At 59.8% G+C, this 13,799-nt stretch overlaps 3 protein-coding genes across 7 annotated transcripts in view; 2 read left to right on the plus strand and 1 right to left on the minus strand.

Moving 5' to 3' along the window:
* Positions 1-13,799, plus strand: part of SLX1A (SLX1 homolog A, structure-specific endonuclease subunit) — a 127,034-nt gene that overhangs the window by 84,991 nt on the left and 28,244 nt on the right. The window contains exons 2-4 of one of the 2 annotated variants that reach the window (XM_050773998.1): positions 12,311-12,530; positions 13,021-13,072; positions 13,167-13,508. In XM_050773998.1, the coding sequence (XP_050629955.1) occupies positions 12,343-12,530; positions 13,021-13,072; positions 13,167-13,508 (582 nt within the window). In that variant the 5' untranslated portion in view covers positions 12,311-12,342. Of the gene's footprint in view, positions 1-12,310; positions 12,531-13,020; positions 13,073-13,166; positions 13,509-13,799 lie in introns of those variants that run through there. The other variant, XR_007722064.1, reaches the window with a different exon arrangement.
* CORO1A (coronin 1A) lies at positions 1,224-7,376 on the plus strand. Of its 2 annotated transcripts, none has more exons than XM_050773949.1 (11): positions 1,224-1,243; positions 3,418-3,616; positions 4,904-5,026; positions 5,122-5,251; positions 5,345-5,529; positions 5,688-5,807; positions 6,030-6,134; positions 6,247-6,392; positions 6,490-6,547; positions 6,660-6,875; positions 7,160-7,376. In XM_050773949.1, exons 2-11 carry the CDS (start codon positions 3,419-3,421, stop codon positions 7,262-7,264), a joined length of 1,386 nt encoding a protein of 461 aa, XP_050629906.1. In that variant the 5' UTR covers positions 1,224-1,243; position 3,418; the 3' UTR covers positions 7,265-7,376. The 2 variants fall into 2 exon arrangements, with proteins under 2 accessions (XP_050629906.1, XP_050629905.1); XM_050773948.1 differs by lacking the exon at positions 1,224-1,243 and adding an exon at positions 1,631-1,934.
* LOC126944476 (bolA-like protein 2) overlaps positions 11,176-13,799 on the minus strand; it is a 146,888-nt gene continuing 144,264 nt past the window's right edge. The window contains exons 2-4 of one of the 3 annotated variants that reach the window (XM_050774011.1): positions 11,788-11,921; positions 11,614-11,711; positions 11,176-11,315 (exon numbers count right to left, since the gene is read on the minus strand). In XM_050774011.1, the coding sequence (XP_050629968.1) occupies positions 11,216-11,315; positions 11,614-11,711; positions 11,788-11,850 (261 nt within the window). In that variant the 5' untranslated portion in view covers positions 11,851-11,921 and the 3' untranslated portion in view covers positions 11,176-11,215. Of the gene's footprint in view, positions 11,316-11,613; positions 11,712-11,787; positions 12,265-13,799 lie in introns of those variants that run through there. The other 2 variants (XM_050774012.1, XM_050774010.1) reach the window with 2 other exon arrangements.

Genomic DNA, 13,799 nt, shown 5'->3' on the forward strand with positions numbered 1-13,799 from the left:
GCTCCGCCTTCCGGGTTCACGCCATTTCCAGCCTCAGCCTCCAGAGTAGCTGGGGCTACAGGCTCCCGCCACCACACTCAGCTCATTTTTTGTATTTTTAGTAGAGACAGGGTTTCACCATGTTAGCCAGGATGGTCTCGATCTCCTGACCTCGTGATCTGCGCACCTTGGCCTCCCAAAATGCCGGGATTATAGGCGTGAGCTACCGAGCCTGGCCAGAGCCTCATAACTTTGTGAGGTGGGCAGGACAAATCTTATTAATTCCCCATTTACCAATGAGAAAACGAGGTTCAGAGAGATCAGCCCTCTTGCCCAAGATCGCACAGCCAGTCAGTGGCAGAGGTGGGACTTGAACCCGTCCCTTGCTGTTCCTTGAACCTCTCCACATGACAGGGCTGTCCCTCAGCCTACAGGTCACCCCTCTAGCCTTGCCTGTTGGCTCTTCCTCATCCTTTTGGGCCCAGCCCAGATACTTTGTAAACAAGAATGACAAGAGCTAACTTTTTTTTTTTTTTTTTTTTTTTTTTTTTTAATGAGACAGAGTCTTGCTTTTTCACCCAGGGAAGACTGGGTGATGCAGTGGCTCAGTCTTGGCTCACTGCAGCCTCTGCCTCCTGGGTTCAAGCTATTCTCATGCCTTAGCTTCCTGAGTAGCTGGGATTACAGGTATGCATCACTACACCCCGCTAATTTTTGTATTTTTAGTGGAGATGTGGTTTTACCATGTTGGCCAGGCTGGTCTCAAACTCCTGACCTCAGGTGATCCGCCAGCCTTGGCCTCCCAAAGTGCTAGGATTACAGGCGTGAGTCACCACGCATGGCCGAGAGCTAACGTTTATTAAGCCCTCGCCACTTTCTAGATGAGGTCCTTATTGACTTTCTTGGGTTATTTTAGGTAATCATACCCATACCTCTTACGTGGCAGGTATGACTGTTACAGAGGGAGAAACCGACGCTGAGAAAGGCTAAGTAGCGGCCACATGTCACTCAGCAGGTGACAGGCTGCGGTCGCACTCATGACATAGTCTGACTCTAGAGCAGGCCTTTCCTGCCCGCTGTTGCTGTCTCCAGAAGCCTCTCTGAATCTAAGGGTGGGAACTACTCCTCCTTGCCCTCGAGCCTTCGCCAAAGCCGGGCTTGGAGCGGCCGTGGGCTCCTCCTCCTTCCCCTAGGCTGGGCTCTTCACGGGCGGGAGCCTGCCTGGCTCGCCTGCCTCGCTCGACCCTGTAGCCCCTGGCACGAAGTAGGTGCCCGTGATGCCGAATTATTTCAGCAGGAGGGCAGGGGTGTTCCCGATACAGACAGGAGACCAGGGAGGAGAAGCGACTCCCGGGGCCACCCATGTGTAGATCTCGGAGCCAGGCAAGAGCCAGGTCCCTTGGGTCCGGGAGCGCTCTGGGCTCCTCCTCGCCCATGCCCCCCGCGCCCCCCGCGCTCCCCGCGCTCGCGTCTGCGGGGTCGGGAGGAGGGGGCGGCGTCGCCGGGCTGGGGCGGACACCGAGGCCTGGCGGGCGGGCCTGGAGCGCTTTCGTGCCTGCCAGGGAAAGGCTGGAGAGGAGGCTAGGGGCGGACGCAGGGAGAAAAGAAGCAACGGGGTGTTTTTGCCTTTTGACATTTTAAAAAGAAGTGCAGATTCGCTTCCCGGAGCCGGGCTGGCAGCCTGCGCTATGGTTAGGAACCAACGTGGGGCGCGGGCTGGGGCAGGGGAGGGAGGCGGCCGCAGCAGGGGCCCGGGAGCGCAGGGCGGGCCTGGAAGAGCTCCGCCCCAAGGGGCGCGGCCACCCTGGAGGCGGGCACACGGCTGCTTCTCATTCATTGTCTTGACAAGAGCATCCTCAGCGGGCGAGTCCCCGGCTCCTCCAGCTCCTTCCTCCTCTTCCTCCTCCTCCTCCACCTCCGGCTTTTGGGGGGTCACTGTCCTCTCTCTGCAGCAGGTGAGGCTGGGCCCAGGAGGCGCGGGTGGACCGGGGCGAGGGCCACCTGTGGGGCGGCGCGCGTGTGGGAGCCGCGGGTTGCGGGGGCGCGCGGCTGTCACCGCGACCCAGCCAGCGCCGGGGCCAGGGAGCGGGCGCAGCAGCCCGTGGGGGGACGCTGCCTGGAGTGGGGGCCGCCGGGGCCCCAGAGCGCTCTGCGGAGGCGAGGGCGAGGGACCACCGCGGCCAAGATGGAGGTGGGCGGCCGGGGGTTAGCACAGTGTCGAGGGCCCGACTCCCCCCGGAATTAAGTCTCGGGGAGGGTGGGGAGGGGGACAGGGTGGGGTGAGTGGGGCAGCTGCCCTGGGCTTGGAGACAGGAAGGGGTTGAGAGCAAAACAAGAAAAGACCAAGTTCCCCTTTCCGTGGTTTCCGGGCCTGGTACCTGCGGCGGGGGAGGAGGCAGGGTGGGGCGATGGCTTCCTGTCCCCCACCTCTGGTCCGGGGCTCCTCTCTCTCCAGACCCTGGCTGCTCCTCAAGACGGGGGCTCTTCACGTACGCTCCTCACCGCTCTTTGGGCAGGCCGACCTAGCAGCCTCTTTGGGAGTCCTGGGGTGGCCAGGGGTGTTGGCGCCCCCAGTGAGTAGGCGAGGCTGAGGCTAGGGGCAGAGGCTCTGGGCACGGTACCCTCTCAGCGGTAGCACAGGCCCCTTCCCTGAGCAGGAGGGTGATGCGGTGGCACAAGGTCGTCCCTGGAGTTCCTTGCTCCCCACCAGACACTGGGGGAAACCATCCTAGCTGGACATCAGAGCAGTTGGAGTGGCTTCTCCCTTCCTGTGTGCAGTTCACATGGGGGTGGAGATGGCTCTTAAGGGCACCTGCTTTTCTGAGCGAAGGCAAGAGGCAGAGGTATGGGGAGGAGAAGATACTGGGACCTGAGCCAGAGACCTGCTGGGGAAGCCATCCTGCCACCTCACTCCCCTCGGGCAGCCCCCACGCCACTTCCTCCTGTGTCCAGCCCCGCACCGGCAGGGGAAGGAGGCCAGCCCCTGTCCCTGCCTTTAGGAAGCGCTGTGTGGGTGTGAGGGAGGTGGGCTCTGGACACTGTAACTAAGAGAGAACCCACCCTCAGAGCCATCTGGGCTGATGACGCCTGAGTCTGAACCATTAGGAAGGACGGGCTCTGCATCCATCAGCCAGTCAGTCAACAAACATGCAGTGGGGGCAACACCACGCCAGGCTCTGTTGCAGAGGCTGAGGGTACAGATTGAGAGTGTGACTCAGAGTGGCCTGGGGCCAGGGAGAAGGGGGCTTGCAGGTTAGATGGAAGGAGAGGCTGGGGAAGGCGAGCGGGCATAAGCCACAGAGGAAAGGATAGGGAGCCCCTGGAGATGATGCTGGGACCTCAAAAGCCAGACTGAGGGGTGTCCTGGGGGAGGTGGGGACCACTGGAAGATCAGAGTTGACCCGAAGGGAGAAATGCTCTTATCCTGTGTGCCCCTAGAATGAGCCGGCAGGTGGTCCGCTCCAGCAAGTTCCGCCACGTGTTTGGACAGCCGGCCAAGGCCGACCAGTGCTATGAAGATGTGCGCGTCTCACAGACCACCTGGGACAGTGGCTTCTGTGCTGTCAACCCTAAGTTTGTGGCCCTGATCTGTGAGGCCAGTGGGGGAGGGGCCTTCCTGGTGCTGCCCCTGGGCAAGGTGAGCCCCTGGGGCCCTGGGGGTAGCAGCTCCTCCACCCGACCCATGGCTCTGTGGAGGTCCTGATTAGGTGACTGTCATCAGGCCTTCCAGGGCCTGTGTTGCCATCTGGAAAACTGAGCTGGGCCCCATGAGCCTTACACTTCCTCTAGCTCCTCTGTGCTGTGGCTGTGTGGAAACTGATGCTCAGAAGGAGCCAACACAAGATGGGTCACACCAGTGACCAGGACTACAGACAGTCCTGCAGGCCCATGACCAGCCCTTCTGAGCCTCAGCCTGGGGCTGGAAACACAGAGAGGGCTGTGATGGGGTCTGGGGGCCCCCGACTGCAGACAGTCCTGCAGACCCATGACCAGCCCTCCCCAGCCTCAGCCTGGGGCTTTCTCCCCATGGAAACACAGAGAGGGTTGGGATGGGGTCTGGGGGCCCTGGCAGCATTCTCAGGGTTGGGGGGGACTCTGGCTCTGGGCCTGTCTTAGGACCTAGCAACTCTGGCCCCCAGCTCGCAGGCAGGGATGATGCAAGAGGCACTCTCCCCGACCCCAGCCCTGCCCTCCCCTGGAGCCTGCTGCCCTCTCCGCTGGCTATCTGCTGCCCCACACCCCCAGCACACTCCTGTGCTCTTTGAGGGGTAAGACAGGAAGGGGAGATGGGCCCCAAGTTGTTACCTTAAAAGGGCCGATGGAAGCAAAGAGAAGAGGAAGTGGTTGTGGGGCTGAGAGATGGGCCCGCACCCCGCACGGCTGTCACACAGGAAGCCCTGCTGAAGCAGCTGTCCCCGGAAGAAGCCATTTCCAAACCTCTGCTTCTGCCTGGGGCCAGTTATGACAGGCTCCCCGACCCCTCTCCTTTTGGGAGGACCCACGTCTGCAGCCCCACCCCTCACACTCACTCTCTGGGGAGCCGCGCCTACCCCCCCAGCCCTCATACACCTGTCCTGACTCCAGGGCCAGTTGTGCCCATGGAAGCCTCACTCGGGAAAGCTGGGGTGGGGGTGCCAACCCTAAGGGCAGAGACAGACTGAGACAGAGACGGGCGGGAACTCCACCAGGGTTTCGCACGGGCCCCATCCTCTGCTATGCGTGGCCAGCCCTCCTGGGGTTTGCCCACGCCATTTGGGGACTGGAACAAGAGAAGAAGAACCCCCCCCACCCCAGGCCCTGGTCCAGCCCCCAGGGACCCCACAGCTTTCTTTCCTCTCTGGGCCTCTCTGAAGGAGGTGTGGGGAGGTTGGATTGGGTTTGGGGGGCAAAAGCACCTCCATCCAAGGCCCTGCTGTGCCTTTAGACTGGACGTGTGGACAAGAATGCGCCCACGGTCTGTGGCCACACAGCCCCTGTGCTAGACATCGCCTGGTGCCCGCACAATGACAACGTCATTGCCAGTGGCTCCGAGGACTGCACAGTCATGGTGAGTGGTGGTGGGGACCCATAGGCTGGGAGAGGGGCTCTAGGATGGGATCTGACATTTGGAGTCCTGAAGACTCACTGGCTCCTTCTCTGCAGGTGTGGGAGATCCCGGATGGGGGCCTGGTGCTGCCCCTGCGGGAGCCTGTCGTCACCCTGGAGGGCCACACCAAGCGTGTGGGCATTGTGGCCTGGCACCCCACAGCCCAGAACGTGCTGCTCAGTGCAGGTGCTGCGGGAGGAGGGGCCTGGGGGTGGCTGGTGGCCTGCAGTGGATGAGGGCAGGAGGCTCATGGCTTCTGACACTGTGGGGAATGTGCAGGTTGTGACAACGTGATCATGGTGTGGGACGTGGGCACTGGGGCAGCCGTGCTGACGCTGGGCCCAGAGGTGCACCCAGACACGATCTACAGTGTGGACTGGAGCCGAGACGGAGGCCTCATTTGTACCTCCTGCCGCGACAAGCGCGTGCGCATCATTGAGCCCCGCAAATGCACCGTCGTAGCTGTGAGTCGCCATCCACCCTGACCCTTGACCCTACAGACTTTATCCTTCTTATCCACCATCAACCAGGCTCTTGGATGCTGCCCTCCCTCACCTCCACGTGGGACTGGCCCCGTAGGGTGTGTATGGGTGCCTGACTTAACACCTCCCTTTCCTTGCAGGAGAAGGACCGTCCCCATGAGGGGACCCGGCCCGTGCGTGCGGTGTTCGTGTCAGAGGGGAAGATCCTGACCACGGGCTTCAGCCGCATGAGTGAGCGGCAGGTGGCGCTGTGGGACACAGTGAGTGCCGGGGCAGGAAGCCGAGGGTCCCCGGGCTGGGAACCAGACTGGAAGTTTCGTCCCTGCTCTGCCACTTGCCTGGCAGGATGGCCATGGGCCTCAGTTTACCCAGGCATGAGATGGGTGTTCCCAATGGTTGGTCAGGAGGGCCCTCACAGGTCACTGCCCAGGGAAGACCACCATCCCAGGGCCTGGGATGTTACCTCTCACCTGTGTCTACAGAAACACCTGGAGGAGCCGCTGTCCCTGCAGGAGCTGGACACCAGCAGCGGTGTCCTGCTGCCCTTCTTCGACCCTGACACCAACATTGTCTACCTCTGTGGCAAGGTGGCCTCATCAGACGGGGTGGGGGTGGGAGATGGGCAGGATGGGTCTGGAGAGGGCCAGAGCAGTGGGCATCCGCTGGTATTGACCCTCCCTCCGCACCCGCCACCTACAGGGTGACAGCTCGATCCGGTACTTTGAGATCACTTCTGAGGCCCCGTTCCTGCACTATCTCTCCATGTTCAGTTCCAAGGAGTCCCAGCGGGGCATGGGCTACATGCCCAAACGTGGCCTGGAGGTGAACAAGTGTGAGATTGCCAGGTGACTGACTCCCGACCCTGACTGCAGCATGCTCCTTGGGCAGTCCCAAGCCCGCCCAACCAGGCTGTGGGCCCTGCTTACCTTCCCCTTCCCACAGGTTCTACAAGCTGCACGAGCGGAGGTGTGAGCCCATTGCCATGACAGTGCCTCGAAAGGTGATGCTCCCCCGCCCCACCCCGGGCTTCGGGCTGCGCACCGACTTCGCGGTCTTGCAGGGGGGTGTCCTGGCATAAGCGCTTTCCTCACTAGCCCTGGCCTTGCCCACAGTCGGACCTGTTCCAGGAGGACCTGTACCCACCCACCGCAGGGCCCGACCCTGCCCTCACGGCTGAGGAGTGGCTGGGGGGTCGGGATGCTGGGCCCCTCCTCATCTCCCTCAAGGATGGCTACGTACCCCCAAAGAGCCGGGAGCTGAGGGTCAACCGGGGCCTCGACACCGGGCGCAGGAGGGCAGCACCAGAGGCCAGTGGCACTCCCAGCTCGGTGAGAGGGCCAGGGAGCCAGGGAATAAAACTGGGAGGGTGGGGTGGGGCTGGCGTTTGGGGCAGCTCCAACTCACAACATTGGGAATCTTTGCGGGGCTGGGAGTGGGTAATCCTGAGGCCTCAGAACACAGGTTTCAGACTGATAGGCCTGCAGGTCTCTAGGCAGCAACCAGCTGAGTGACTAAAGGGCCCAAGGCCAGGGCTCTAGGGATGGGGCTCAGCAGATGCTGGGGTAAGGGGAGCCAGGGAGGAGCTGGGCCTAACACAGCACCGGGTCCCCAGGATGCCGTGTCCCGGCTGGAGGAGGAGATGCGGAAGCTCCAGGCCACGGTGCAGGAGCTCCAGAAGCGCTTGGACAGGCTGGAGGAGACAGTCCAGGCCAAGTAGAGCCCCGCAGGGCCTTCAGCAGGGTCAGCCATTCACACCCATCCACTCAGTCCCCATTCCCAGTCACATGGCAGATAAAAAAAACATAATAAAATGGCTTTATTTTCTGGTACCTCCCAGACTCTTGATGACTGGTTCCCTAGACGTGGGGTTTGCTGAATGGACCAGCCATAGAGCTTCCCCTCTACCGCACTGAGGGGACTGACCCATGGCAGGGGATGTGGGATGCCCCCTGACTTACTACATCACGGGAACAGGGCCTTCGTGGGTAGAAACCAGCCATGCTGATGCGGGCCAGGAGGCTGCTCTCCGTTTCCGAGCTCCTTCTCAGAGCTGACGCAGCTGAGCTATTTAAGGCCCTAGCTTAGGACCTCAATAATTCCCAAATTTACCGAAAATCTGCTTTTCCTAATCAACCAAAACATCAGGTTGCACGTGACTCTGCTGGCACTGTTGCTTGTGAGGAAAGGAACCAACCATCACTTACAGGGTGGGCATCTTTTAAACTGCAGGTCCAAAGATAAAAATAACAAGGGAGGCCGGGCATGGGGACTCACGTCTATAATCCCAGCACTCTGGGAGGCTGAGGCGGGAGGAACACTTGAGCTCAGGAGTTTGAGACCTGCCTGAGCAACATGGCGACATACCGTCTCTACAAAAAATAAAATAAAAAATTAGCCAGGCATAGTGGTACGCACCTATAGTTCCAGCTACTCAGGAGGCTGAGGTGGGAGGATCCCTTGAGTCCAGGAGGTCGAGGCTGCAATGAGCCATCGCACCACTGCACTGCAGCCTGGGTGACAGAGCAAAACACTGTCTCTAAAAAATATAAATAGGGCCGGGCGCGGTGGCTCAAGCCTGTAATCCCAGCACTTTGGGAGGCCGAGACGGGTGGATCACGAGGTCAGGAGATCGAGACCATCCTGGCTAACACGGTGAAACCCCATCTCTACTAAAAAATACAAAAAAAACTAGCCGGGCGAAGTGGCGGGTGCCTGTAGTCCCAGCTACTCGGGAGGCTGAGGCAGGAGAATGGCGTGAACCCAAGAGGAGGAGCTTGCAGTGAGCTGAGATCCGGCCACTGCACTCCAGCCTGGGTGACAGAGCAAGACTCCGTCTCAAAAAAAAAAAAAAAAATATATATATATATATATATATATAAATAGGCCAGATGCAGCAGCTCACGCCTGTAATCCCAGCACTTTAGGAGGCCGAGGCAGGTGAGGTCAGAAGTTCGAGACCAGCCTGGACAACTTGGTGAAACCCCGTCTGTACTAAAGATACAAAAATTAGCTGGGCATGATGGCAGGCACCTGTAATCTCAGCTACTCGGGAGGTTGAGGCAAGAGAATTGCTTGAACCTGAGGCGAAGGTTGCAGTGGGCCAAGATCATGCCATTGCACTCCAGCCTGGGGGACAAGAGTGAGACTTCATCTCAAAAAAAAAATAATAATAAATAAATAAATAAATATATGTTTTTATATGTAAAACAAGGGAACTTTTTGTGAGGAAAAGACAGAACTAAAGCAACAGGCTGACCCTAGTTTACCAAAGAAACTGAGGCTGAGAGTAGGAACCCAGCTCACTAAAGGGTGGAGCCCAAGTCAGAGTCTGTCTCCCCACTTTTTTATTTAATTGTTTCTGAGATGGAGTTTCATTCTTGTAGCCCAAATGGAGTACAACGGCACAATCTCAGCTCACTGCAACCTCTGCCTTCTGGGTTCAAGCCATTCTTGTGCCTCCGTCTCCCAAGTGGCTGGGATTACAGGCGTAAGCCACCACGTCCGGCTAACTTTTGTGTTTTCAGTAGAGGTGGGCTCTCACCATGTTGGCCAGACTGGTCTCAAACTCCTGGCCTCAAGTGATCTGCCTGCCTCAGCCTCCCAAAGTGCTGGGATTACAGGCGGGAGCCGTAATTACAGCTGTGCCTGGCCCTGTGTCTCCCCTTTTGAGTTCAGAGTCTTCCCCTGTGTAGTGAGCGCTTCTGCCTCTCTAGCCCTTCCTGTGGGTTCTGTCTAGGCCTGGCCTCTGTGAGGGACCTGGCCAGAACAGGTCTGTCATGCCTTGTGGGGAGTGGGCGTGGGAATAGGTTTTGATGCCCAACTTAGTGGGTGATCCTGAGATGGGAGGACACAGGGCTATCTGGGATGGGCGTCTTAGCCATAGTGGGGTTTGGTTCATATCAAGCAGGGACCACCCATGGCCTCATTTCCAGGCCCCACCTCTTCAGTATGCCATAGAAAACTACCTGGGCAGTAGAGGTGTGGGAAGAAAACAAAAGAAAGCCGGGCGTGGTGGTTCATGCCTGTAATTCCAACACTTTGGGAGGCCGAGGCGGGCGGATCACCTGAGGTTGGGAATTCAAGACCAACCTGACCAACATGGAGAAACCCCGTCTCTACTAAAAATACAAAATTAGCTGGGCGTGGTGGTGGGCACCTGTAATCCCAGCTACTTGGGAGGCTGAGGCAGGAGAATCGCTTGAACCCAGGAGGCGGAGGTTGTGGTGAGCCGAGATCATGCCATTGCACTCCAGCCTGGGCAACGAGAGCAAAACTCCGTCTCAAAAACAAACACAAAAACAAAAATTAGCTGGGCGTGGTGGCGTGCGCCTGTAATCCCAGCTACTAGGGAGGCTGAGGTAGGAGAATCGCTTGAACCCAGGAGGCGGAAGTTGTAGTGAGCCAAGATCGCGCCACTGCACTCCAGCCTGGGCAACACAGCAAGACTCCATCTAAAAAACAAACAAACAAACAAACAAACAAACAAAAACGCAGGAGAACAGAGTGTGTGATGGCTGAAACTTGCAATTTCTCACTCTCAACAAGCCCTGGCCCCAACTGGGGCTCCCTCCCTAGGTCTCAAGGACCTCTGTTCAAAGTCCTAGCAACCTGGGCCAGGCACAGTGGCTCCCGCCTATAATCCCAGCACTTTGGGAGACCAAGGCAGGCAGATCACTTGAGGCCAGGAGTTTGAGACCGGCCTGGCCAACATGGTGAAACCTTGTCTCTACTAAAAGTACAAAAATTAGCCGGGCATGGTGGCGCATGCTTGTAATCCCAGCTACTCAGGAGGCTGAAGCACAAGAATCTTTCCAACCTGGGAGGCAGAGGTTGCAATTAGCTGAGATAGTGCCACTGCACTCCAGCCTGGGCGACAGAGCAAGACCCTGTCTCAAACAAATAAACAAAAAACAATTAAAAAAACCAAAGTCCTAGCAACCCTACTAACCTGTGGTGAAGACTCATACCAGGGCATCACCTGCCCCAATTTTCTGACTCAGGTCAGTCTTATATTCCTGCTCTAATCTCACCCCAATCCCCGTCCCACACCCACTATTCCGAAAACTTCCATGGTCCTCCAAGGGGCAGCTGTAGACACACCAAGCCCAGGGCTATGGGGCCACTGGAACCTTCCCCAGCGGGTCTGAAAACATCAGCATTCCAGGTGTTGATGAGCCCCTACTTGGGCACACTCCCTCTTGGGCCTGAGAAGGTCGGGGGAACCTGCAGGGAATATGTGGAATTCTATATGGTGCCTCTGATACTGCAGTGATGTCGGGGAGAGGGAGAGGTTTGTTCAACCGGTCAGGGCCCTGAAACCCGGATCACTTTCTCATCTCTGCATCTTGAAGGCTAGCAGAGAGCAGGAACCCTGAGCTCTCCGGGAGTTGGGTGGCTGGTGGCAGTACAGACTCCCAGACGTCTACACAGAGTTACAGAGAGAAGGCTTTCTCGGTAGACCCTGGAAGGGACTTTTACAGTAGAACTTTCATTTTACAAGCAGGGATAGAGGCCTAGATGGGGAGACGGACGTGTCCAAGGTAAAACAATGGACGGAGGCGGGGCAGGGAGAGGCCAGGTCCTAGACTCGGCCTCAGCACCCCTCACACACACCGACACAGAAGCTGGTCCAGATTTATAATTTAATGGCTGTGTAGATCCCAGTCTCTCATTTCTGTCGCTCACGTGCCCACTGCTCTGGGGTCAGGGTTTTCTGTTCAAAGGCATGGATGTGCGGGAGCTCTTCTGCTAGGCACGCGTTTACCAGCCTGGGGCGAGAGATGGGGTTAGGAAAAGGCAGGCGAGGATCGCACACCCCGAGACTAGGGTGACCCCAGAGACTGTGGGTGTCTCCAAGGTTGTAGTCCCCGGGCCGTGGGAACACGTACGTGGGGAGAGGGTCTACATCGAAATACTCGAAGCAGGGGTCACGAAAGCGGGATCCTCAAGGTCCCTGAGCCACGCCGCGGGGGAGTGCGGGAGTTAGGTTGCAGGGGTAGGGGGAGTGGCTGGGGTTGTGGTGCAGGAGCTGAGACCGCGCTGGGCAAGGTGCTCCCAGGGCCTCACCTGTGTCTCTGAAGCAGCGGTTTCCCCTCGAACTTGGCCGACACCACCAGGACTCGGAAGCTACAGGCGCAACGGTTGAGGGTCGTGTCCTCCACCTCCTACCGAGCGGAAGAATATGAATGGTGCCGAACCCGCCTCCCGAGCTCTTTTCTCCCGTCCGGCGGCTCAACTCACCACATGCTCCGCCTCCAGGTCCCGCTGCAGCTTCTCCCGGAGGTATTCGGCGCTGAGTTCCATGGCGGTAGTCCAGCTGGGACGGCAGCCCAGCGGGGACACAACCCCTGCTCCGACGCCGGCCACGCTGCCTTGCAGCCTTACAGGAGCCACTTCCGCTGGGAAACTCACTTCCGCCCTTACTAAGGCGTACGTCAACGCAGTACTTCCGCCCTCAAGCAGCCGGGCTTTCCAACGGTCCGGGCTTTTCGCGCTTGCCATCTACCAGCCAATCAGAGCCTGAGGAAGGTGGGACTCGGGCGGAGCCAATGCTGAATGGTAGGCGCTCGCTGACTGGACAGCAGTCTGGCTTCCGCGGTCGGACTTCTACACCCGCCCGCCTACAGACAGGAGAGGGGCACGTACCCGCGCTACGGCGGCCTCCAGGCTGCCTCCGGATAGTCCCCGAGAGCTTGTTCCGAAGCAAGCACCCTGCAGCCCTAGCGATCCACCCCTTCCCTGGACCCTAGGTCACGGCAATCAACCCCCTGCTGCGGTTCCCGAACCACAGGCCCGATGGGTCCCGCGGGGGTCACGGCGAGGCCAGGGCGCTTCTTCGGCGTCTACCTGCTCTACTGCCTGAACCCCCGGTACCGGGGCCGCGTCTACGTGGGGTTCACTGTCAACCCTGCTCGTCGGGTCCAGCAGCACAATGGGGGCCGCAAAAAAGGCGGGGCCTGGCGGACCAGCGGGCGAGGGCCTTGGTGAGACAGGGAGGGCTTCTGTGCCGGGAGGAAGGCTTCCCGGACGAGGGGGACCCCGCGGGGCACAGGCCTGATGAGAAATATCGGCCAGGACTGTGACATGGGCGGGGCGTCCGGGGCGGGGACTGGGCCTGTCGCAGGGGAGGAGCGTGACGGGGAGGCGGTGCCCAGGGCATCTCCGCGGCGGAACTCAGGGAAGGAGCTAGCTGGGGCGGGGGCTGTGATCCAGGCTGGGTTCCAGCGTAGGGGTCTTGGTGGGCACGCTGGGGTCGGGTGGAGCGCAGGAGGGAGGTGGGGGGGGGACAGGTGAGTACTTGGGCTGGAGGCAGGGCCTGAGGTGGTCAGGTGCAGGAGGCGTGCCTTCAGGCCGGGGCGGGGCTTGGAGCTCGGCTGAAGCCGGGAATGAGGACCCTGCTCTTGGGTGGGATTGGAGGGGACCCGCGGCTAAGGCTCTGGGCTGCGACAGGGACACCCCCTTTCTCCTCCCCAGGGAGATGGTGCTTGTCGTGCACGGCTTCCCGTCCGCCGTGGCTGCCCTTCGGGTAAGGAAGGAGACGGGGCGGCAGCGGCCGGGTGAGGGCTTGGGGTCCGCCCCTTGCTCCGAGCCGCCCTGACGCCCCTGTACCCCGCCCGCAGTTTGAGTGGGCCTGGCAACATCCTCACGCCTCGCGCCGCCTGGCGCACGTGGGGCCTCGCCTGCGCGGAGAGACGGCCTTCGCGTTCCACCTGCGCGTGCTGGCGCACATGCTGCGCGCACCGCCCTGGGCGCGCCTCCCGCTCACGTTGCGCTGGCTGCGCCCCGACCTCCGCCAGGACCTCTGCCTGCCGCCGCCGCCGCACGTGCCCCTAGCCTTCGGGCCTCCACCGCCCCAGGCCCCGGCCCCAAGGCGCCGCGCAGGTTCCTTTGATGACGCTGAGCCTGAGCCAGACCAGGGGGATCCAGGGGCTTGCTGCTCCCTGTGCGCCCAGACCATCCAGGTGAGGTCCCCGCCAGGCACGGGTGGCTCTAGGGTCCAGACGACTTCGGATCCAGCTCTTTCTTGAGGGAAACCCACTGACACTCTTTGGCCACCCTATCCCCATCTCTAAGATGCAGATGCTATAGTACTTACAGCCATTCCTGAGCAAAGCAGGACCTGCTCAGGGCCTTCACCATTTCCCCTTTGATGAAAAGATTCTTCCCTAGGCCATCTGTCTTGATAACCTACCACCTTCTCAGTGAGGTCTTCTCTGGTTCCCGATTTATAATCGCAGCTCTGAGTAGTCGGG

This window comes from Macaca thibetana, chromosome 20, assembly GCF_024542745.1.
Source record: "Macaca thibetana thibetana isolate TM-01 chromosome 20, ASM2454274v1, whole genome shotgun sequence".
NCBI lineage: Eukaryota > Metazoa > Chordata > Mammalia > Primates > Cercopithecidae > Macaca > Macaca thibetana.

Bases quoted from the DNA above. Each gene is read 5' to 3' on its own strand.
- CORO1A (XM_050773949.1), top strand. From the start codon at position 3,419: ATGAGCCGGCAGGTGGTCCGCTCCAGCAAGTTCCGCCACGTGTTTGGA. The intron at 5,808-6,029 runs GTGAGTGCCGGG...CTGTGTCTACAG, and splicing joins AGGTGGCGCTGTGGGACACA to AAACACCTGGAGGAGCCGCT. The intron at 6,876-7,159 runs GTGAGAGGGCCA...CCGGGTCCCCAG, and splicing joins CCAGTGGCACTCCCAGCTCG to GATGCCGTGTCCCGGCTGGA.